Source organism: Salvelinus fontinalis, chromosome 18 (assembly GCF_029448725.1).
Source record: "Salvelinus fontinalis isolate EN_2023a chromosome 18, ASM2944872v1, whole genome shotgun sequence".
NCBI classification, from domain to species: Eukaryota; Metazoa; Chordata; class Actinopteri; order Salmoniformes; family Salmonidae; genus Salvelinus; species Salvelinus fontinalis.
The window spans coordinates 29,579,690-29,602,911 of NC_074682.1; the positions used below are offsets into that span (position 1 = coordinate 29,579,690).

Sequence of the window (23,222 nt, forward strand, 5' to 3'; positions counted from 1 at the left end):
GCTTATTTTACAGTTAGAAGACTGGTGTCAAATAACAATACTTTTTCTGTGGTTGGTTGCTTTGAAAATTTGCTGTGCATGATTTTTTGTTCCTTCTGCTAAAGTACCTAGGTTTTGTGTTCAAATTGACCCAACTCAAATGGTAGAGTTGCATATTCTGCTTTGGTTTGTAATGCAAAATACACATTTTCTCTTCTAATTTGATTGTGAAGGTGTGGGGAAATGAAGATGAATAATTTGTTATACAGATAGATTTACTGGGATACCATCTAGAGTTATAGCTCTATGTTGAGGGAATACTAGAATGCTGTGATCATGGTTTGGGTTGTCATACATTGTGTACTTGGTGTATCTTGATTTGAGCATCCTTGGATGAGGACAGATTGTCGGATGTATTTCCAGTGACTCATTTGGGGCAAAACAGACTTATTATTTTTCTCCCTCTCTCTGTGTGTCTCATCTCTCCCGTCTGTGTGTGTGTGTGTGTGTCAATGTTTTTGCCTGCTGACAGCCTACATTAAAGACCAGTTGGACATTGCTACCCAGGGCTGGTTTATCGGGCTGATGTGTGCCATCGCTCTCATCATCCTCATCCTCCTCATCGTCTGCTTCATCAAGAGGAGTCGCGGAGGCAAATATCCAGGTAAGGGTTAAAGGCCCGGTGCAGTCAAAAATATGATTTCCTGTGTTTTATACACTGAACAAAAATATAAATGAAACATGGAAAGTGTTGGTACCATGTTTAATGAGCAGAAATAAACTCAACAAAAAAAGTCCCTTTTTCAGGACCCTGTCTTTCAAAGATATTTAGAAAAATCCAAATAATCATTGTAAAGGGTTTAACACTGTTTCCCATGCTTGTTCAATGAACCATAAACAATTAATGAACATGCACCTGTGAAACGGCCGTTAAGACACTAACAGCTTACAGACGGTAGGCAATTATGGTCACAGTTATGAAAACTTAGGACACTAAAGAGACCTTTCTACTGACTCTGAAAAACACCAAAATATAGATGCCCAGGGGCCCTGCTAATCTTCGTGAACATGCCTTAGGCATGCTGCAAGGAGGCATGAGGACTGCAGATTCCTCATGAAGACTGCAGATAAATTGCAATGTCCGTACTGTGAGACGCCTAAGACAGCGCTACAGGGAGACAGGACGGACAGCTGATTGTTCTCGCAGTGGCAGACCACGTGTAACAACACCTGCACAGGATCAGTACCTCCGAACATCACACCTGCGGGACAGGTACAGGATGGCAACAACAACTGTGTCATGACGTTGGCCTGTTGGGGAGGTTTATGACCCCCATGAATACCTTTCCCCTTTTCTCTCTCTCTACTCTATAGAGTTGACTCTTGGAAAGCCTTTGTAACATAGAGAGTCTGGTAACATCGAAAGGGGGGAAACGGAACCATATTTCGGTTATCCAACCAGTTGAAAATATGCGTTTGTACTTAATGAATATGATCTCAGATCAGTTGTTGTCTGAGACATTACTACTAATGCCAGGATGACATAAATTCTATCTTGGAAAGTCGACATAATCTAGTTATCAGATTAACATGGAATTGTTGTGCAATTTAAATGTTTAAATATGAAACTGTTTGTGAAAAGATTAAATGTAATTTTAGCTTCTTAAATGAGAGAACGGTTTGTTATAGAGAAACTCTGCTCACTCAGAGGCCCCGCCCAAGTGAACAGACTTTGGTTGTAAACTATGAAACACGCCCTTCTTTCACCACTATATAAACCCGTTGACGAAAATTAAACTTTCTGTTCCGAGCACGTGAGGACGACGGTCCGACGTTAAAAGGGCTCAGATAATAACCTAACGAAATTAGCATCGTGTTCAATGTGAAGGTGCCGATCAACAGGCCGAAAGGATGCTTTTCGACTATACCAGCCAGAATATAGCACGAGCTTAAAAGTATGGCAACTTGGTATGAACTTTGAACTCTTATTCACTCCAGAAGTGATACCTCCTAGCCGTTGAGTTAGCAGCAGCCGCTGTGGGCTAGGAAAGGTTGGACGACGTATCCAGTCTAACACACACAAAGATACTAAAACATATCCAGTTTACCACCAGAGACATTCTTCAGGGGACAAGAGATCCCTGCTGGGCAACCTGGCCTTCCATCTACGACCAACCTTTTCAAGAGCAGCTCAGAGTAAATATTCCTTGCATTTTCATTTTCCAAATGGGCGGTTATTTAGAATGCATAAGATACTGTATTTACGATAGCATAGCTGCCTATGGCCCGATAGAAACACAAACAATTTTTTGTTCGTCAGTCTTCCCGCTCTTTCATTCAAAACCAAACCCCCTTTCTTTGTGTAACCAGCCGTCATATCTGTTCCGTCCGATGGGACGTTTTCTTTTATGACATAATTTGTAATCAATGTATAATCCATTCTGTGTAGATGTAATTCTGTGTGATTATTTGGGTATTTAGTAAATAAATAATTAATCTAAATGTTGTATTGCTGATTCAACTTGTTAGCCAGGGTTTGTGAAGATAACCAATAGTTTACAACTTTCAGATGAGACTGAATAAAGTGACGATTAAATATTGACTGCTACTGATGTAAAAGATTCCTAGGTCTTTAAGAATTTATTCGGAAGATAACAGCTCTATAAACATTATTTTGTGGTGCCCTGACTTTCTAGTTAATTACATTTACCTGATTAGCTTAATCAGGTAATATTAATTACAGAGAAATGATTTTAGAGAATAGCATGTCATATCACTTATTCCGGCATAGCCAAAGACTGCCTGAGTGCCTGAGTTACACCAGGAACGCACAATCCCTCCATCAGTGCTCAGACTGTCCACAATTGGCTGAGAGAGGCTGGACTGAGGGCTTGTAGGCCTGTTGTAAGGCAGGTCCTCCCCAGACATCACCGGCAACAACGTCACCTATGGGCACAAACCCCACGGTCGCTGGAACAGACAGGACTGGCAAAAAGTGCTCTTCACTGACGAGACGCGGTTTTGTCTCACCAGGGGTGATGGTCGGATTCGCGTTTATCGTCGAAGGAATGAGCGTTACACCGAGGCCTGTACTCTGGAGCGGGATCGATTTGGAGGTGGAGGGTCTGTCATGGTCTGGGGCGGTGTGTCACAGCATCATCGGACTGAGCTTGTTGTCATTGCAAGCAATCTCAATGCTGTGCGGTACAGGGAAGACATTCTCCTCCCTCATGTGGTACCCTTCCTGCAGATTCATCCTGACATGACCCTCCAGCATGACAATGTCACCAGCCATACTGCTTGTTCTGTGCGTGATTTCCTGCAAGACAGGAATGTCAGTGTTCTGCCATGGCAGCGAAGAGCCCGGATCTCAATCCCATTGAGCACATCTGGGACATGTTGGATCAGAGGGTGAGGGCTAGGGCCATTCCCCCCAGAAATGTTTGGGAACTTGCAGGTGCCTTGGTGGAAGAGTGGGGTGACATCTCACAGCAAGAACTGTCAAATATGCTGCAGTCCATGAGGAGGAGATACACTGCAGTACCTAATGTAGCTGATGGCCACACCAGATACTGACTGTTACTTTCAATTTTGACCCTCCTTTGTTCAGGGACACATTGTTCCATTTCTGTTAGTCACATGTCTGTGGAACTTGTTCAGGTTGTCTCAGTTGTTGAATCTTGTTATGTTCATAAAAATATTTACACATGTTAAGTTTGCTGAAAATAAACGCAGTTGACAGTGAAAGGACATTTATTTTTTTGCTGAGTTTAAAAGATACCAGAAATTTTCCATACGCACAAAAAGCTTATGTCTCTCAAATTTGGTGTGCAAATGTGTTTACATGTGTTTATCCCTGTGTTTATCCCTGTTAGTGATAAATGTGATAAATGAATAAATGTGATAAATAAATGATAAATGTGTTTATCCCTGTTAGTGAGCATATCTCCTTTTCCGAGATAATCCATCCACCTGACAGGGTGTGGCATATCAAGAAGCTGATTAAACAGCATGATCATCACACAGGTGCACCTTGTGCTGGGGACTCTAAAAGGCCACAGGATACAGTTTTGAGACATCTAAGTTTTGTCACACAACACAATGCCACAGATGTCTCAAATTTTGATGGAGCTTGGAATTGGCATGCTGACTGCAGGAATGTCCACCAGAGCTGTTGCCAGAGAATTTACTGTTAATTTCTCTACTATAAGCCCCCTCCAATGTCGTTTTAGGTAATTTGGCAGTACGTCCAACCGGCTTCACAACTGCAAACCACGTGTAACCACGCCAGCCCAGGACCTCCACATCTTCTTCACATGCGGATTTGTCTGAGACCAGCCACTCGGACAGCTGATGAAACTGTGGGTTTGCACAACTGAAGAATTTCAGCACAAACTGTCAGAAAGCGTCTCAGGGTAGCTCATCTGCGTACTTGTCATCCTCACCAGGGTCTTGACCTGACTGCAGTTCGACGTCGTAACCGACTTCAGTGGGCAAATGCTCACCTTCGATGACCACTGGCATGCTGGAGAAGTGTGCTCTTCATGGATGAATCCCGGTTTCAACTGTACCGAGCAGATGGCAGACCGTAACGAGATCCTGAGGCCCATTGTCGTGCCATTCATCCGCCGTCATCACCTCATGTTTCAGCATGGTAATGCACAGCCCCATGTCGCAATGATCTGTACACAATTCCTGGCAGCTCAAAATGTCCCAATTCTTCCATGGCCTGCATACTCACCAGACATGTCACCCATTGAGCATGTTTGGGATGCTCTGAGTCGACGTGTACGACAGCGTGTTCCAGTTCCCGCCAATATCCAGCAACTTCGCACAGCCATTAAAAAGGAGTGGGACAACATATCACAGGCCACAATCAACAGCCTGATCAACTCTATGTGAAGGAGATGTGTCGCGCTGCATGAGCCAAGTGGTGGTCATACCAAATACTGACTGGTTTTCTGATCCACGCCCCTCCCTTATCTTTGTAGGTATCTGTGACAATCAGATGCAGATCTGTATTCCCAGTCATGTAATGCATTTGTTTCAATTGACTGATTTCATTATATGAACTGTAAATTTGCTAAGAAGCAATTATTTTCATTTTTGACCATTTCAATTGAAATCAATCATAGTAAGGTCCTTAAATGTTAGCCAAAAATGATTTGATATTGAGATAAAAATGGCTGCATTGGACCTTTAACACAAGATGGTCCAGTATCCAAATAAGCGTTAACACAGGGGGGTCAAATCAAATCTAGTAACTAGTGACCATATAAGGGTATACTAGACAGGGTCAAGTATTAGGTTAAGGATTAACACATTGAGGGCGTTTGGGAGCAAGAAAAGATGGTGGGCGTTGAAATACCCAGGTAGGGGTTAGAACGAGGGCCAGTGTCCAGTTAAGTCACAAGATGGTGGCATGTTCAGTATAATCATGTACCTCTATTTGTTTTATCACTCTTCAGTGCGAGATAAAAAAGATCTCCCTCTGGAGGGAGTGGATCAGAAGGGAGAGGATGGATCATTTGACTACCAGTAAGTATTTCTCTTGAATATTAAATATCTCTGGCCTACACATCTCTGGACCAATTTTGTGTGTCGCCGTTGCCCGTCAGTGAATGATCTATATATGCAGAGTTTCTATTGCAAAACATTAGTAATCATGACTAGATATGACTGTGTATCATCCAGCATTATACAGAGGAGGATGTAGTAGGCCTGTGTCTTGTTTGCTTTCTTATGGAAGTGTCATTGTGATTATCATGTGTGGTATTCAGGCTTAGGATCATGTTTAGTAGTGTTTATCTGCAACTATTTAGGCATCAGGAATGAGGGACAGGGACTATTACTTTGGCCTTGTAATATTTGGGAATGCTATTAAGATGATCGAGACAGGAGCTACAGTAAACAGGAGTTATTATGTCTTAGGTCTGGTAATGCATGTTTTCAGTATGTATTTGTTAGTTAGTGATTGTCTTTTGCTCACTCCAGGTCTCACTGATCTCCAGTCATTCTTCTCTGTGGGGAATGAGAATCTTTCCATCTTTACTGTTTAATTAACCCTCTAACTTAACTGTTAAATCAGCACTAACACACTCCAACCGATTACTCACTCTAATCATTGTGGTCCTACTTTATATTGAAATGGTGCTAAAAACCAGTGTCCTTACATGGTACAGTAGTTACATAGGCAGACACATTGTACTTTATGTACACGCTTAAAAGTTTAGCAACTGTTTCCATGATGATTATCATATTAGGCTCAGCAGGTAGTCTTTAGAACTTCAGAAGAAGAGGACAGAAGCATCGTATTAGTGGAAACCAAGACTGTTCTCAGGGCAAGCCTGGTGTAGCTAGATATGTTCGAGTCACGTCGGGGATGCTAACCTAACACGTTAATTCTCCTAACCTGACACGTTAATTCTCCTAACCTGACACGTTAATTCTCCTAACCTGACACGTTAATTCTCCTAACCTGACACGTTAATTCTCCTAACCTGACACGTTAATTCTCCTAACCTGACACGTTATTTCTCCTAACCTGGCACGTTAATTCTCCTAACCTGACGCGTTAATTCTCCTAACCTGACACGTTAATTCTCCTAATCTGACACGTTAATTCTCCTAACCTGGCACGGTAATTCTCCTAACCTGACACGGTAATTCTCCTAACCTGACACGTTAATTCTCCTAACCTGACAAGGTAATTCTCCTAACCAGACACGTTAATTCTCCTAACCTGACACGGTAATTCTCCAAACCTGACACGGTAATTCTCCTAACCTGACACGGTAATTCTCCTAACCTGACACGGTAATTCGTCAGTAATGCTAGTTAAAACTGGCAGACTTGCCATGAGGATAGTCTTGGTTTCCACTAATGCGATACAGCAAGATGAAGTGCCCCTGTACTCTGTCCCCTATAACCCCACACAATCAGTAACCCAAACCCCTAATTGTTCTTATAAGCCACAAATGAAACATGGCACCTTAATTTACCCAGACCAGTTACAATGGATTTTTTAAAAATTAAGAAATATTTAACCTTTATTTAACTAGGCAAGTCAGTTAAGAACAAATTATTATTTACAATGACGACCTACCCCGGCCAAACCCTAACCCGGACGATGCTGGGCCAATTGTACGCCGCCCTGTGGGATTAGGAATGTATATTTAGAGTAATTTGAAGAGATTTTATTAATTTTGCGTTTACCTGTCAAAAGCATTCCGACCATGAAGGAAATCATTTGAACAGTGTTGTTTTAGGTGCTTATTCTGCTTGACAGCACAGTGCTGTGGTTTTAAAGTGTTAATGTAAAGTGAGATGTTCAAAGGTGTTATCAACAATTATCACATATGTGTGAGCAGTGTCCATATGTGTGAGCAGTGTCCATATGTGTGAGCAGTGTCCATATGTGTGAGCAGTGTCCATATGTGTGAGCAGTGTCCATATGTGTGAGCAGTGTCCATATGTGTGAGGCATGTCCACAATGAAAATCTAAGCAAGTCTGCTCTCGTCTCTAATCAATGTTTATTAATATTACCCTCTTTCCTACAGTGAAGGTCATTGCTAAACTCACAATCTGACACACTCAATAGCACTGGGACTAATCATTCTGTCTACCCAACTCACACATTGTGTATGTGCGTGTGTGTCTGGGCATTTCTTTGTGTGTGTGTTTTTGTGTGTGTGTTTTTTTGTGTACATGTAATTGTCTGTGTGAGTGTGTGTGAGTTTGTGCGTCCGTGCGTACGTGCATGTGGGTGTGTGTAGTCTCTGGCTCTCATACGCTTGTGTGTCACCTGGAGGATGTATCTCCTTCCTTCCCTCTCTCTCTTTTCCCTCTCTCCTATCTATCTCCTCCCTCTCTTCTCCATGCTGAAATGGTCGTCTGTCCCTGACAGGAATGAAAATGAGAACGAAAAGGACAACAGGTACTTTGGTTTCGGCACGGCATCCACCTCCCGGCCTGCGCATGTCAGAGACAGATACTGAACTCCCCTTCAGACTGAGGGCTTGGGGGTGAGATTGGGGGATGAGGATGCGAGGGCTTGGGGTGAGATGGGGGGATGAGGAAGCGAGGGCATGGGGGTGAGATTGGGGGATGAGGATGTGAGGGCTTGGGGTGAGATGGGGGGATGAGGAAGCGAGGGCATGGGGGTGAGATAGAGGGGATGAGGAAGCGAGGGCTTGGGGTGAGATGCGGGATGAGGAAGCGAGGGCATGGGGGTGAGATGGGGGGATGAGGAAGCGAGGGCTTGGGGTGAGATAGAGGGGATGAGGAAGCGAGGGCTTGGGGTGAGATGGGGGGATGAGGAAGCGAGGGCATGGGGGTGAGATAGAGGGGATGAGGAAGCGAGGGTTTGGAGTGAGATGGGGGGATGAGGAAGCGAGGGCATGGGGGTGAGATGGGGGGATGAGGAAGCGAGGGCTTGGGGTGAGATAGAGGGGATGAGGAAGCGAGGGCTTGGGGTGAGATGGGGGGATGAGGAAGCGAGGGCATGGGGGTGAGATAGAGGGGATGAGAAAGCGAGGGCTTGGGGTGAGATGGGGGGATGAGGAAGCGAGGGCATGGGGGTGAGATAGAGGGGATGAGGAATCGAGGGCTTGGGGTGAGATGGGGGATGAGGAAGCGAGGGCATGGGGGTGAGATGGGGGGATGAGGAAGCGAGGGCTTGGGGTGAGATAGAGGGGATGAGGAAGCGAGGGCATGGGGGTGAGATGGGGGGATGAGGAAGCGAGGGCATGGGGGTGAGATAGAGGGGATGAGGAAGCGAGGGCATGGGGGTGAGATGGGGGGATGAGGAAGCGAGGGCATGGGGGTGAGATGGGGGGATGAGGAAGCGAGGGCATGGGGGTGAGATGGGGGGATGAGGAAGCGAGGGCATGGGGGTGAGATGGGGGGATGAGGAAGCGAGGGCATGGGGGTGAGATGGGGGGATGAGGAAGCGAGGGCATGGGGGTGAGATGGGGGATGAGGAAGCGAGGGCTTGGGGTGAGATGGGGGGATGAGGAAGCGAGGGCATGGGGGTGAGATGGGGGGATGAGGAAGCGAGGGCTTGGGGTGAGATGGGGGGATGAGGAAGCGAGGGCATGGGGGTGAGATGGGGGGATGAAGATGCGAGGGCTTGGGGTGAGATTGGGGGATGTGGACCGAGGCAGTGACTGTGATGCTAGATCATGGTCTATGAACTACTTCACCCTCCTCCCTTTGCACTACTGTTTCTGGGGTAGAATGGGGAGATTGGGTGTGGGGAGGGTCAAGGTGGGCATGGTACACCAGCCAATCAGAGATATCGGTTCCCGGGGGTGTCAAACATGTGATCAGGGCAAAGCTGAGACTTTCTGGGTAGTGTGAAACCACAGAGAGAAGTGAGAAGAGTGTTGTTTCTACACACAGCTAGAACTCCCGTCGAGGCACTTCACCAATCTGTAGCTAATCGCAAAAACATATAGCAAATGTTGCTTACCCTTTTGGTCTATATTCTACTTCCATAAAATGTAGTACATCTGGGTCAACTATCCCTTCAATGCAGATTAGTAAATAGGACAATCCTACTTTAGGACTAAGCCATGTTACAGATGTAGGATATTGCAACACCCTGTTGCAATGCAGGACATTTTAAACGTGTAGTGTATTTGAAGTTTAAAAAGGCTTCTAAAGTTTGTAATTTCCACTTTGAAATGTCAAACTTGATTTTCCCTTATGAAAAATGTATCAACCCCTACAAAAATGTTCATTAATTATAATCAACATAATAATTCACATTACTGTTGCTGCAGAATTATTTTCCTGCTGTAACAAACTGGCTCTAATTGAGATCCAACATCAGTATGCTTCACCAGACTACAATCATAAACACTAGAGCTAAACCTAGCCCAAAGCAATGCATTAACCTTGGTTTAGCCTTGAGGCTAAGGTCATCAATTGACCTGGCTATCTTTGGCCTGGCCATGGCTGTGTTCCACACCTGCTACCTGTGTCCCACACCTGCTCCCTCACAAGCAGAACAACAGCCATTTCAATAGGCAGACTATCTTAAGCCCAGGGCTGTTCTGGACCTGTTCAATACAGGCCTCTGGTGGAGAGTTGTCTTGGCAGGGACCTATCGTATCCATGGGTGGTTCAGGGTTAAGAGCAGCGGGTGTTCAATATGGGGAAATAGACGCTAATCACAGCTGTGGTTTAAGCATCGCCTCAGGCTCATGATATTAGAGTGAGAAAAGCGTATTAGTGTTCAAGGCTCAGCTGGTGTTCAAACAGTGAGCCAAGGCTCCGCACTGTGAAATCCTCTTCTCATTACCAGTGCAGGATATCACAGAGTTAGAAAAGCAGCTTTTCTGAAAGTGTCAATTTAATCAGGTAATAAACTGTCAGGTAAATAAATCAAGGTGATTTGCAGATTAGGGGAGGGAGATCGAGAGAGAGAGAGTATGAGGAGGCAGGAAGGTCTTATCTCTCCCCAGAGAGACGTCAAGTGTTTCAAGGATCAGGTAGGTGATGTAATGATCGTGAAACTGATCGTGAACACTCTGAGAGGTCCTGAACCCGTTTGTCTCTGTCGAGGGCTTGATCGTGTTTTTCCCTCCTTAAGGTTAATTGCTTTGTTTTTCTTCCGACAGCTGACATTTAACAGGCAGCAACCACCAGGTGCAGAGGTGAAGGCTGAGGACGGAAATCAATTTGGCTGAAATGAGGGAGGTAGGGAGGTTTGAGAGAGGGTGTAGAGTAGATGTAGTGAGGGTTTAGGGAGGAAGGTTGGAAAGTCTTCCGTTCGAGTTTGACGCCCTTGAGGAACCGATTTGGGGAATAAGCAACAGCGAGCCTTTTGTATGGAGATGACATATCAACACCACTATGTTCTTTCCTTGTTCCTTCCTACATGACTTAGTCATCAATGATGATCAGCACTGCTGCTCACATCCATCTCTGCATGTTTTTTCTGTCCATGTTTCGGTCAAGTAGACCTCAGCTTTCAAAAGACATTGATAAAATGAACATGCAGGGGTAAACGTATGTGCTGAAGTAATTTTCATCATTGATGATGTCTGGTCCCTGTGTATAGCATAAGCTGAATGATTTGGCAGTTCTGTCTGCATGTATGGGACTATGGCAGGGGTGGCCAACCCTGATCCAGGAACACCGCAGTGAGTGCAAGATTTTGTTCCAGCCCAGCTGTAACACAATTTATTTAACATTCTATGGTTCTAGGTTAAATACCATGATTAGTTGATTGTTTCAAGCTGGCCTGGAACAAAATCCTGCACATTCTGCAGCTTTTCAGGACTATGGCCACCCTGGTCTATTCCAGTTTGACTCTCTGTGGTGCTATAAACTCACCTGTTAGAGGTCCTTTCTATGCCAATTGAGCCTTGAGCCTCCTTCAGCGCCATGCATCTTTTCATTTATCCCTCCAAAGATGATTTTGTTTTCAGTTGAAGAAGGTTCAAGCTGCACGTAACACCATGGACCAGACCTAGCCCTGCAATAGACTAGTGTCCTGTCCAGGGGGTATACTTGTACATCAAGCTGCCTCACGCTACAGAAACAGGAGATATGCTCTTGCTCCTATGAGCTGTTCTGGGTCGCATGCACCAAGGCTCATGCAAGGCAACTTTCCCATAAAGCCTGATTCTAGGGCTTATTGGTGCCCTGTGATTATTGTTGTTTTTTATGGGGTTTTGTTTGTTTGATGTCACGGTAGTAGTATGGTGCAACTATGTGTGGGCACCCAACTGTTTTTGACCCACTAGTAAATATAATTTTAGGCCGTTGTCACTCAGGTATATTAGCAACCCACACACATGCGCACACATATTCTATATCAAATGTTCAGTCTGTGTTTAAAAAGTATGTGTCTGTTCAGTGTGTTTTTAGCCATCTCTGTTTTCTGTTCTTCCTCACCTTACGTCTTTTTCCTTTGTCTTTCTGTTCTGGTTTCTGTTCCCATTGGTCCAAATCAAGTTGTTCCCTCAAAAGGTATGACAGGAGTCTATCCTGCACAGTGCATACCACAACCAGAATAACCTTGAAATAATATGCATTATTTACTTTTTAAGACCGCTCAGAATTCTTGCATTGGGTTTTAATCGATTAATATCTAATCACACACATAATCACCTTTGCCAACCTGCTGAAGTGGCTAAACATTGACTACTGAATCAACATCTTTCCTCCAACATATGCTCAAGGCTTAACCAACTAAAATCCTCCTTTCATTTCCATGATATTGATGCAGAGGTGGAAAGTAACAAACAACTGATGTTGACATTTACGCAATTGATTTCTCTAGTCCAATTGTTATGTTAATTGGGCTGCATAAGATTTGTCTTTATAGAACAATGCTGAAATATCAAAGATCAAGAGCAGTTTGTTTTGAAAGTCATGTCAGACACTGCAGCTTATTTTAGGAGAATAAAGTCTTCCCAGTTACTTTTTCCACCTTTGCTCCTCTCTCAAAAGTTAATCTAATCAGATAATTGAATCATTCTACACTCTCATTCTAAAGACATTTTAAAGTCGAAGAATGCTTCAACTTTTATACCCTCTGCTCACTAAAATTTCTCGAGCGATAAGGTCAACAAACAAAAGCTGGCAAACCCGCGACTAAAGCCGAGCTTTTTAAACAACTTTGCCACTCTGGTAGATTTATTCAATTACACATAGAGAAATAATAGGCTCATAATTAAGATGTAATACTTCCCTCTTGAGTGGATTTAGAGGTATGAACAATAGTTACGTATTTACCAGCTGCTATGCTAATCTCCTTATAATTGGAAACATTTTAGTGAATTTGAGGGCTATGAACATCTAATAAGGCCATTTCTACATTACGCTCACGTCTACTGTACTAAAAATCAAGGTTGTCATTTTCCATGCCTGTATAATGCCAAAGTCTACATACGGTATTGTATGACAGTGAACTCAATGTTCTCACACTCCTGATCAATCCTTCTCTCAGTAAATTAATCGATTAAAACATCAAAAACATCTCCTGCGCAGTTATCCAGTTTCTTCTCATGTATTTCACTCTCGCTCTTTTCTTTGGTCTACTTCTTCTCTAGAGTCTCTCTCTCTCGTACTTTTATCAGGCACCTGATTCCTCTTTTCCTTCCTTGATTTTAGTCTCTCTCTCTCTCTCTCTCTCTCTCTCTCTCTCTCTCTCTCTCTCTCTCTCTCTCTCTCTCTCTCTCTCTCTCTCTCCTCTCTCTCTCTCTCTCTCTCTCTCTCTCTCTCTCTCTCTCTCTCCTCTCTCTCTCTCTCTCTCTCTCTCTCTCTCTCTCTCTCTCTCTCTCTCTCTCCCTCTCTCTCTCTCTCTCTCTCTCTCTCTCTCTCTCTCTCTCTCTCTCTCTCTCTCTCTCTCTCTCTCTCTCTCTCTCTCTCTCTCTCTCTCTCTCTCTCTCTCTCTCTCTCTCTCTCTCTCTCTCTCTCTCTCTCTCTCTCTCTCTCTCTCTCTCTCTCTCTCTCTCTCTCTCTCCTCTCTCATCTCTCTCTCTCTCTCTCTCTCTCTCTCGCTCTCTCTCTCTCTCTCTCTCTCTCTCTCTCTCTCTCTCTCTCTCTCTCTCTCTCTCCTCTCTCTCTCTCTCTCTCTCTCGTAATACCTGATAGAGTATCTGGTCTGTTTGAGTTCAGAGGTTTGATTGTGGGTTGACTTGTTGATACTTCGGTATGGTTGCCTTGGTACGTCTCGGTTGATGACCTTGTGTGCCCCGTTGGCTTGGTGAGCCATGCTTTCAGGTAATCTCTGTCAGATGATATGGCCATGTAGTTTGTCTACTAACTGGCCAGCCATACATTACCACACTAGTACTTCACAGAAGAAAATATGTCAACACGGTCTGGTTTGTAGATCCTCTCTACAATGAAGAAAATATGTCAACACGGTTTGGTTTGTAGATCCTCTCTACAATGAAGAGAAATAGACAACACCTCTAAATACGATGGAAAAACTGTTGAAGAGCTAAACTTCATTATTTTCTGTTCCCTCTGCTCTGTTAATGCCTTTCTGCTGTTTGCTATCTGGCTGTTGTAAGAGTCTAGAGAGCTAATGCTGGTTGATAGCCCCTGATCCCTTCTGCATGACAATTCTCTTCCCCTACTGCAGAGGTAGAAGACATAGGGACATGTTCTGAACTGAGATACGCACACCTACTATAACTTGGGCTTTCACACACATACACTAACACCTGCAACGCTCAGACTTTTGTGTGAGTTTGAGCTTTATGCACAGATCTCAGATCAGAACATAGCCCAGACTGAGCAGCATGTGTATGATAATGCATTGGTTTGAGCATTTAAGGCCAGTATACAGCTTCCCCAAAGACAAAGGGGCTCTGTAGCAGTTCTTCTAGACTACAATATTTACTGCAGGGCTTTTTATATTTTAGCAAGCTTATATTATTGCACTCAGGTTGACCATTGCCCGTGTTTTTATATCATAGCTAAAGGCAAGTATCGATGTTGTTCCGAAATGAGTTTGTGAAAGTGCTTGTGTTCCAGTCTGCACTGAATGACCTCAGCTACAGTCTGTACTGTAAGAGAGATGAAAGTGGAAAACTACAGAATCAACACTTCTCTTGTTGACAGTTGTTCCCTTCCACAGTTTTCTTCTTACCCCTAACTACTCTCCTCTCTCTCCCCTAACCTTTGGGACGGTAAGGACTCGCCTGCGTTGATGACCGTGTCGATGACATCACAGGCGGAATCTAACCTTTGACCTCTTGACCCTTTGCAGCAGCGACGAGGACAACAAGCCTCTGCAGGGCAGCCAGAACTCTCTGGATGGCGGTGTGAAGGAGAGTGACGACAGCCTGGTGGACTATGGTGAGGGAGGGGATGGCCAGTTCAACGAGGACGGCTCCTTCATCGGCCAGTACACTGTCAAAAAGGACAAGGACGAGACGGAAGGCAACGAGAGTTCCGAGGCCACCTCACCCGTCAACGCCATCTACTCGCTGGCATAGTCCCCCTGCCCGGCCTGGCCTGGGGATCTGAAGAACTCCCCCTGGCGGTCGGAGGGTGATATTACCACCACTAATACTACGACCACACACACACACATACGCAAACACACACACATATGAATATAAGTGTATTAATATATTAAACACATATACACATGTAAACACACACAGCACCTGCCTGGAGACTGTTTGACCTCTTAGAGCGGAGGGAGAAACCATTCCTCTGAGAATTAAGGGGGTGTGAATGGAATGAAGTTGAAGTTACTGTGAGCCAAGCCCTGACGTTCGGCTATTGACGTTCTATATCGAAATGGCTTGCCAAGGCGAAGTTTGGGAATCTTCAACAGTACCAGTTTCTCTATGCTCCTCCTTCTGCCCCTCACACAGAGTGAGTGTGCCTAACGGGCAAGCCTCAGTTGTAGAGGACTAGGAGGAAACGCCGAGGTTTTCAACCATTTTGTGTGGCTCTAGAGCTTTCTTTGTTTTCAACGTACTCAGCTGTCCCCCCAAACCCCTCTCTTTCTCCCCACACACATCCTCACGCCCCCCTGTGTCTTTACGGAGCGTCCCTAGGGAAGGAGACACAGACACTCGTCCTATGAGCATATCAGCTCCGGACCACCAACATAGCAGGATGTTGGCAGATATGTTTATCACATTGATATTTCCACACAGAGAGATGGTTTTTTGTTCTCAATTGATACAGCAGATGAGTCATTTGAATATATGAATGCTGTAAACAGTGCTAGCTCACCTTCTAGTTCGCTGCAAAACTATGCATTACCACCACCTCATGTTTTTGTGTAAAGTCTGGTTATTAATTCAATTGTTTATTTTTCAGTGTTGACTTACAGGTTTAAAGAAGAATAACCTGCTTAATGAAATTCTATCGTTCCCTTGCCTTCCCGCTGTGGTAAATGTACCTATGATTCACCTCTAAACTCAAGTCGTGTGGAGATATTAAAAACGGCCACAGTTATAGCAATGCTATTCCTGCCTCAAGCTTTTTTTATAGTACAAGCTACTACTATGTCAGTTATAAATTACATTAAAAAATATATTTTATTTTCAAGCATGGTAGTACTTTAGTGCAAGAGACCTAGGACAAGTCGCTTGGAGAGGAGGTTTTACCCGCTTTGCTGTTTGTACATCTCTATGGCGACTGGCACTCCGAGGATGTGACTCACTTCCTGTTTACTTCATGGTTAGCATGGCTGTGATCCTTAGGCTTGATCGGCACCCCTTTTGTATGCTTCTTTTATAACAGTTGTTAGAGGCAGGCTGAATCTGCAAAGGCAGGACTTCTCAACCCTTCAGAACTTATTTAGAATCCTAATTGACTGTTGAACAACTCAAAATAAAACCAAAACATATTTTATGTCTTTGAATATAGGTTACAGACAACTCTGTGAAGGTATTGAACATTGAACATCCCTGCAAATTCTGCCTGGCCCTAGTCATCATTGACAGGTAGCCATTATGTCAAGGAAGTGTGAAGAAGTTGGGGTGCACCAATACAGTAGTGGACCGTTATTTTACCAAAGATACTGATACAGTGGTGGGCTGCCATTTTACCACCGATACTGATACAGTGGTGAACCGCCATTTTACCATTTGATCTTTTCATTAGTAGAACTCACTAATGAGTCTTCCTTGATGTTTCACCTCTTAAAGTGGCAGAAAGCCACAGAAAGTTCACCCATATTTTCAACTTTTTACAATGGCACTACTAAAGTCTTTCATGTTAAATCAAATAGATCTTAGCTAATCAATGGCAATTAGCTAACGGACGTCACATTGTTTTTCAGGTGTGTATTTCATGTTTTAATTGATTACATTATGTTTATAGTATTCATTAATATATTAGTAATTCACTTATTAATTGTTGAATACACATTTTTGACCAACTGACTTGATGGTCTCACATCAGAACCAACTCAGAACCCACGATAAAGAACTTTCCTGAATTTGATATTGTAAAAAAATTGCCGTGTGACATGTTTTGTGGCGAAGGGTATTTCTGCTGTAAACTAGCAACATTCACTGTATGTCACCATTAAAGAGGTTGTGTTGATCTAGTCATTGTGCTGCTCTTCATGTTGACTATTCATGTTATATTACTGTTAGTATTCCATGTTGGTATTATCATTTATTTAATATACATTTCACATAATACAGGAATGTAACATTGCATTTGTCATAGTGTATCTATAGGTACACGTACTGTAGGTCCTGAAAAAAATATGTCTTTGTAAATATCCATGAGGAAAACAAAGAATCACACATCTGTATCCACCAAGCAAATGTACCTGGTGCATCTCATGATTGGGACTCAAAATGACTTCATCAATGTTGTCCCGAAGAACTTGCATTGAAATGTTAATAGATGGCTTGTGCCGTCTCTCTGTCGGTAACTTTTCTGATCATCACTAATTCAAAAGAAACAGTTGAGAAGAAACAGTATATTGTGGAACAGGTATACAGTAGGCCTAGTCAGCCCCTTTATGGTGTAAATGAAAGTGCTCATGAAATGTATCATTGTAGCATTCTCTGCACACATGTTCAAAGCCTATTTAAAAAGGGCATTTGCAGAGTTACCAAATAGCCAATTTCCCCCTATTTTGTTTGTTTTTGTATTAAGGCAAACCCGGACTTTCTCAAGGCTGCACAGACTCATCATGCCTTTCACCAACATGCCTGCTGCTCCACCCCTCCTGGTGACAGCCCAGTAACTGGTGGCCGTTTTGAAAGGAATACATTTGGTATAGTGCTTCACTCCTTCAAAGAGATGTCTTTTGTCCTGCCTTCATCCTCACCTAAGTCTTAAAAGAAAGAATATACTGTATGTCCACCAACAGCCTCTGTGAACTGGTCCTCTTTAAACCTCCTTTCTCCAGCTTCTCAAAGCAATATCCGCATAGAATTTTGACCCATTTGTTTTTCATGTTGTTGCTTTGTGATCAAGTTCACCATGACCTCTGGGTACAGTTGCCTACCATCTACAGACACCTGATCACTGTATAAACATGAGGAAACAGGAGACCAGGAGTGCTGGCAGAGACACAATACAGTGCCCTTCCTGTTGCTATATGCTGTTCTAAACTAAGCAAGACTAAGCGCACAGAGAGACAGTCCACTCTCAAACCTTCAACAAACCTTAGACTGCTGAATCACGGAATGTTCGATGACGGATTTAGAGCTTCTAGTTCAGAACTTTAGCCTTGATCTCACCGTTGTTTGTGTTCGGGTCACGATACTGTACAAGCTCTTTTCCTTGACAGCATTTGTCCTTTCCCTGTGTGGATTCTAAAGGGGGAATTAGTAAACTGGCTAGAAAACACTAAAAAGAGAATTATGCATATTTGCTGATACACAGTGCTTTCTTATGTCTTATTGTTTGTTTGTGCACAATGTTTGGAGGTGCACACAGATGTAGGATCTTAATTTGATCACCCTGCTGCAGGAGAACTTTACTGCAATGCAGGACATTTTAAACTTGGAGTGTATTTGATGTTTAAAAAGGCTTCTGAAGAAATGTTAACATTTCAGACTTGATTTTCCCATTATGAATAATGTACCAACCCCTACACAAATGTCCATTAATTATAATCCACATAATAATTCAAATTTCCTGTTGCTGCAGGAATATTTCTCTGTTATAGCAATCTGGCTCAAATTAAGTTCCTACATCTGTATGCGGTAGTGTGTCTTCTCATTCTGTTTGTAATGTTTACATCGTCTAGACACCGCTCCTCCCCTACAATAGCAAATCAACTAACAAGGGGTTACAGAAATGTAAGAGTGTCTTTGTATTTTCACAGCTTTGAGTTCAGTTTATTTGTGATTCTGCAAAACTGGGATTTTATCCGTACAATGAGACACACATAACAATTATTAAATTGGAGCTTGGATTATTATAATTGTTCATATTTTTGTTATGTGTAATTATTTTAGTAAATTTGAATTTCTCTGTTTACTTTTACAAGTGTATCAAAGCAGCTTCCCAGTCTTGCTTCTACTCGCGAAATAACATATTTTGTAAGGTACATCTAATCAACAGTAAAATGGCATATTAATATATTCACCATGTATGCGTGTATGATGAGATGTTGCAACTTCTGCTAGAGACGCCTTCTTTATAGTAAAGCTATCTCTTTCTCTAACTTCTGACTTCTCTCTTTCTATTGTTTTTATTATATTAGGCTGCTGTTCTGTCTGTGTCAATACTACTGGTACTATTCAGTCACTTCCTGGAGCATGGAACACTTAGAAATCCAGAAAACGAATAGCAATATATTTCCTGAGTATACATTTTAAACATATTAAAAACAATATTTTTGTACAAATTCCTTTTTGGAGGTTGCGTTGAGTATTTGTAATAAAACGTATTGACTGAAATTCACTCAATGTCTACTGACTATATGTGTGATTTGATCAATAGGCTACGTTTTATTACAAATACTCAACGCAACCTCCAAAAGGAATAAGTGCAAATACTGTATACTGAACAAAAATATAAACGCAACATGTAAAGTATTGATCCCATGTTTCATGAGCTCAAATAAAAGCTCAGAAATCCCAGGAATTTTTCATATTCACAAAAAGCTTTTCTCTCTAATTTTGGGATCACATTTGTTTACATCTCTGTTAGTGAGGATTTCTCCTTTGCTAAAATAATCCATCCACCTAACAGGTGTGGCATATCAAGAAGCTGATTAAACAGCATTATCATTACACAGGTGCACCTTGTGCTGGGGGCAATAAAAGGCCACTCTAAAATGTGCAGTTTTGTCACACAACACAATGCCGCAGATGTCTCAAGTTTTGAGGGAGCGTGCAATTGGCAGAACTGTTGCCAGAGAATTTAATGTTAATTTCTCTATCATATACCGCCTCCAACATCGTTTTAGAGAATTTGGCACCGATCTCACAACTGCAGACCATGTATAACCACGCCAGCCCACGACCTCCACATCCGGCTTCTTCACCTGCGGGATTGTCTGAGACCAGCCACCCAGACAGCTGATGAAACTGAGGAGTATTTCTGTCTGTAATAAATCTCTTTTGTTGGTAAAAAACAAATTCTGATTGGCTGGGCCTGGCTCCCAAATGGGCCTGGCTGGGCCTGGCTCCCTTGGCTGCGCTTCTGCCCAGTCATGTGAAATCCATAGATTAGGGCCTAATGAATTTATTTAAATTGACTGAACTGTAACTCGGTAAAAACAAATTCTGATTGGCTGGGCCTGGCTCCCAAATCGGCCTGGCTGGGCCTGGCTCCCTTGGCTGCGCTTCTGCCCAGTCATGTGAAATCCATAGATTAGGGCCTGATGAATTTATTTACATTGACTGAACTGTAACTCAGTAAAATCATTGAAATTGTTGCATGTTGCGTTTATATTTTTTGTTCAGTATAAATTGTTTTTAATAGTATACAGGTATGTGTAAATACATGGAGCTTGGTATATTTTTAGGATCAGTCCAGGTTAAGCATCAAAGGTTTACCACTATTGGACCCTGGCCCAGTTTAGTTTTAGCCCACCCAACAGCCCTACCATAAGTCTAATTTACTGATTTATCTTCTGATGTACGTAGGCCTACAGTGGAATACACCATTTGTAGAAAAGTCCCTGCATTATATCACTTCCTGGGTGCCTCGTCACTCATAGAGTTCACCCTTTTATTCACCATTCCTATTAAACTAGCAAGGCTACTGCTATCCCTCCACACCGACGACAAACACAAAAACACTGGCGAGATTAATACAAGCAGCACAACAATAAATCAGCTGGCAGGCTGAAAGAGAGGGGGAGAGCTGAAGCCGGCCGATGGCATGCTTTATTAAATAGGGCTGAATACATTCTGCCTGCCTTGACCCCCGCAAGGCTACTAAATATTAATGTCCTAACCACGCCGGCATGCTGGCTTTCTAAAGAGAGCGACATACCTCTTCCTCTCTCCATCCCCGACTGTCACATAAACGTCACCCATAAAAGCCATTAGTAAACGTATCCATGGCTGGTGCTGACAGAACCTACACTAAATCAAATCAAATTCCCACAGTCTAACATAGAAATCTCTATACATCCACACAGTCTAGCATACGTACGTTTCCACACAGGGACACAGTCTAACATAGAAATCCCCACACAGGGACACAGTCTAACAGAGAAGTCTCCACACAGGGACACAGTCTAACATAGAAATCCCCACACAGGGACACAGTCTAACATAGAAATACCCACACAGGGACACAGTCTAACATAGAAGTCTCCACACAGGGACACAGTCTAACATAGAAATCCCCACACAAGGACACAGTCTAACATAGAAATCCCCACACAGGGACACAGTCTAACACAGAAGTCTCCACACAGGGACACAGTCTAACACAGAAGTCTCCACACAGGGACACAGTCTAACACAGAAGTCTCCACACAAGGACACAGTCTAACACAGAAGTCTCCACACAAGGACACAGTCTAACACAGAAGTCTCCACACAAGGACACAGTCTAACACAGAAGTAATTACACAATGTGACAACCCGAAAGACGACCCTAACCAGCCAACATTTCCCACCTCCTCACAACAGATGCTCTGTGAGCTCCACAGGAGAAAACAGAGGCAGATGTTCACAACACCAGATAGCATATCACATTACTACTGTACCTGTCTAGGGACAACTCAACACACACTTTGTCTGATTTCATCTACCAGAGTGCTCAACCTGGTCTCATAGCATTTCGTATTATTATTCTGTAGGTAAATCCCGGACATTCAATTTAATATGATATGTTTTACGAATTACAATTCGTATTATATGTTACACATTTGTTAAATGTACAATATGTTACGATTTTGCAAAATGTACAATATCATACGAATTTGCTAAATGTATGATATGTCACAAATTCTACCTAGATGGCTAATGTTAGCTAGGCTAGGGGGTTAGGGTTAGGAGTTAAGGTTAAGTTTAGGAGTTAGATTAAAGGGTTAAGGTTAGGGGAAGGGTTAAATAAAAGGGTTAGGGGAAGGATTAGTTAAAAGGGTTAAGGTTAGGGGAGGGTTAGTTAAAAGGGTTAAGATTAGGGGAAGGGTTAGTTAAAAGGGTTAAGATTAGGGGAAGGGTTAGTTAAAAGGGTTAAGGTTAGGGGAAGGGTTAGTTAAAAGGGTTAAAGTTAGGGGAAGGGTTAGTTAAAAGGGTTAAGATTAGGGGAAGGGTTAAAGTTAGGGGAAGGGTTAGTTAAAAGGGTTAAGATTAGGGTAAGGGTTAGCTAACATGCTAAGTGGTTGCATAGTAGCTAAAAAGTAGTAAGTAGTTGAAAAGTTACTAATTAGCTAAAATGTTAAAATTGTCCTTGATGAGACTTCCTTTTGGTAGCTAGATGTATGCGTTATATATCCACCCACCCATCCATCCAACCAACCAACCAGCCCGACCAACCACCCTACTTTCATTTTTGCCTTAAGTAACCATCTGTCTTATGTAACCATACCAAACGTAACCTATCATATTAATTTGAGTGTCCCAGATTTACATTTACTATGTTACGGCTAGTCTATGAGACCAGGATGAAGTGCGATAGTGCTAATGTTTTTCCCCTCTGTGTGGATCAAGTTATAGAGACATGAATCTCCTTTAAACTAAACTAAGTTATTTAGGCAGAGTATTTATTATGGTTATGTTGTGACAGATTTTCATTGATTGATATTGTCATCATGTAGACTACTATGCTGTGTCTTAGATTTTGGTTGGCCTCAAATCCAAATGATTATTTAGCAATCAATATTGAGAGCCCATCCATAGGGTATGAGATTACTGCCAAAAAAAACACCCACTGCTCCACTGGAATTATTATTTATGTTAAATCAGCTTGACCTGTTCATTTTTGCAAATGCACTCTTCTCCACTGGCAGGCATTTGTATCACACACACCAAGGAGTAAATTGGAACACATGGCTGCTGTTGCGTTGAATGAATTCATTTCCAAGGGGGTTAAAATCACAGTGTTTCTTTCCTGCAGCCATTAAAAGATAGATGACATGAAGAAAACACACAAAGCATTTTTGACAACCTGATTTATATGTGCTCCTTACGCAAGGCTTGTATAATGCATCTACCCAGGGGCTGTCCATACAAAGTGGACTTTGACTGCAGTCAAAGTCCACCGTCTGCAGTGAATTCATCTTCAGCGTCCAAATGGTACCCCATTCCCTTTATAATGTACTACTTTTGCACACAAAGGTAGTGCGCTATATAACGAATAGAGTTCCATT

The 23,222-nt window shown here is 42.8% G+C and overlaps 1 protein-coding gene across 8 annotated transcripts in view; it reads left to right on the forward strand.

The window, feature by feature from the left end:
* Positions 1-19,109, forward strand: part of LOC129815253 (neurofascin-like) — a 171,518-nt gene extending 152,409 nt beyond the window's left edge. For 4 of the 8 annotated variants that reach the window (XM_055868879.1, XM_055868880.1, XM_055868881.1 and 1 more), the window contains 4 exons: positions 512-643; positions 5,448-5,517; positions 7,887-7,916; positions 14,718-19,109. In XM_055868879.1, coding sequence (XP_055724854.1) covers positions 512-643; positions 5,448-5,517; positions 7,887-7,916; positions 14,718-14,946 — 461 coding nt within the window. In that variant the 3' untranslated portion in view covers positions 14,947-19,109. The other 4 variants (XM_055868883.1, XM_055868884.1, XR_008753403.1 and 1 more) reach the window with 3 other exon arrangements.
* The last annotated feature ends 4,113 nt before the right edge of the window (positions 19,110-23,222 follow it).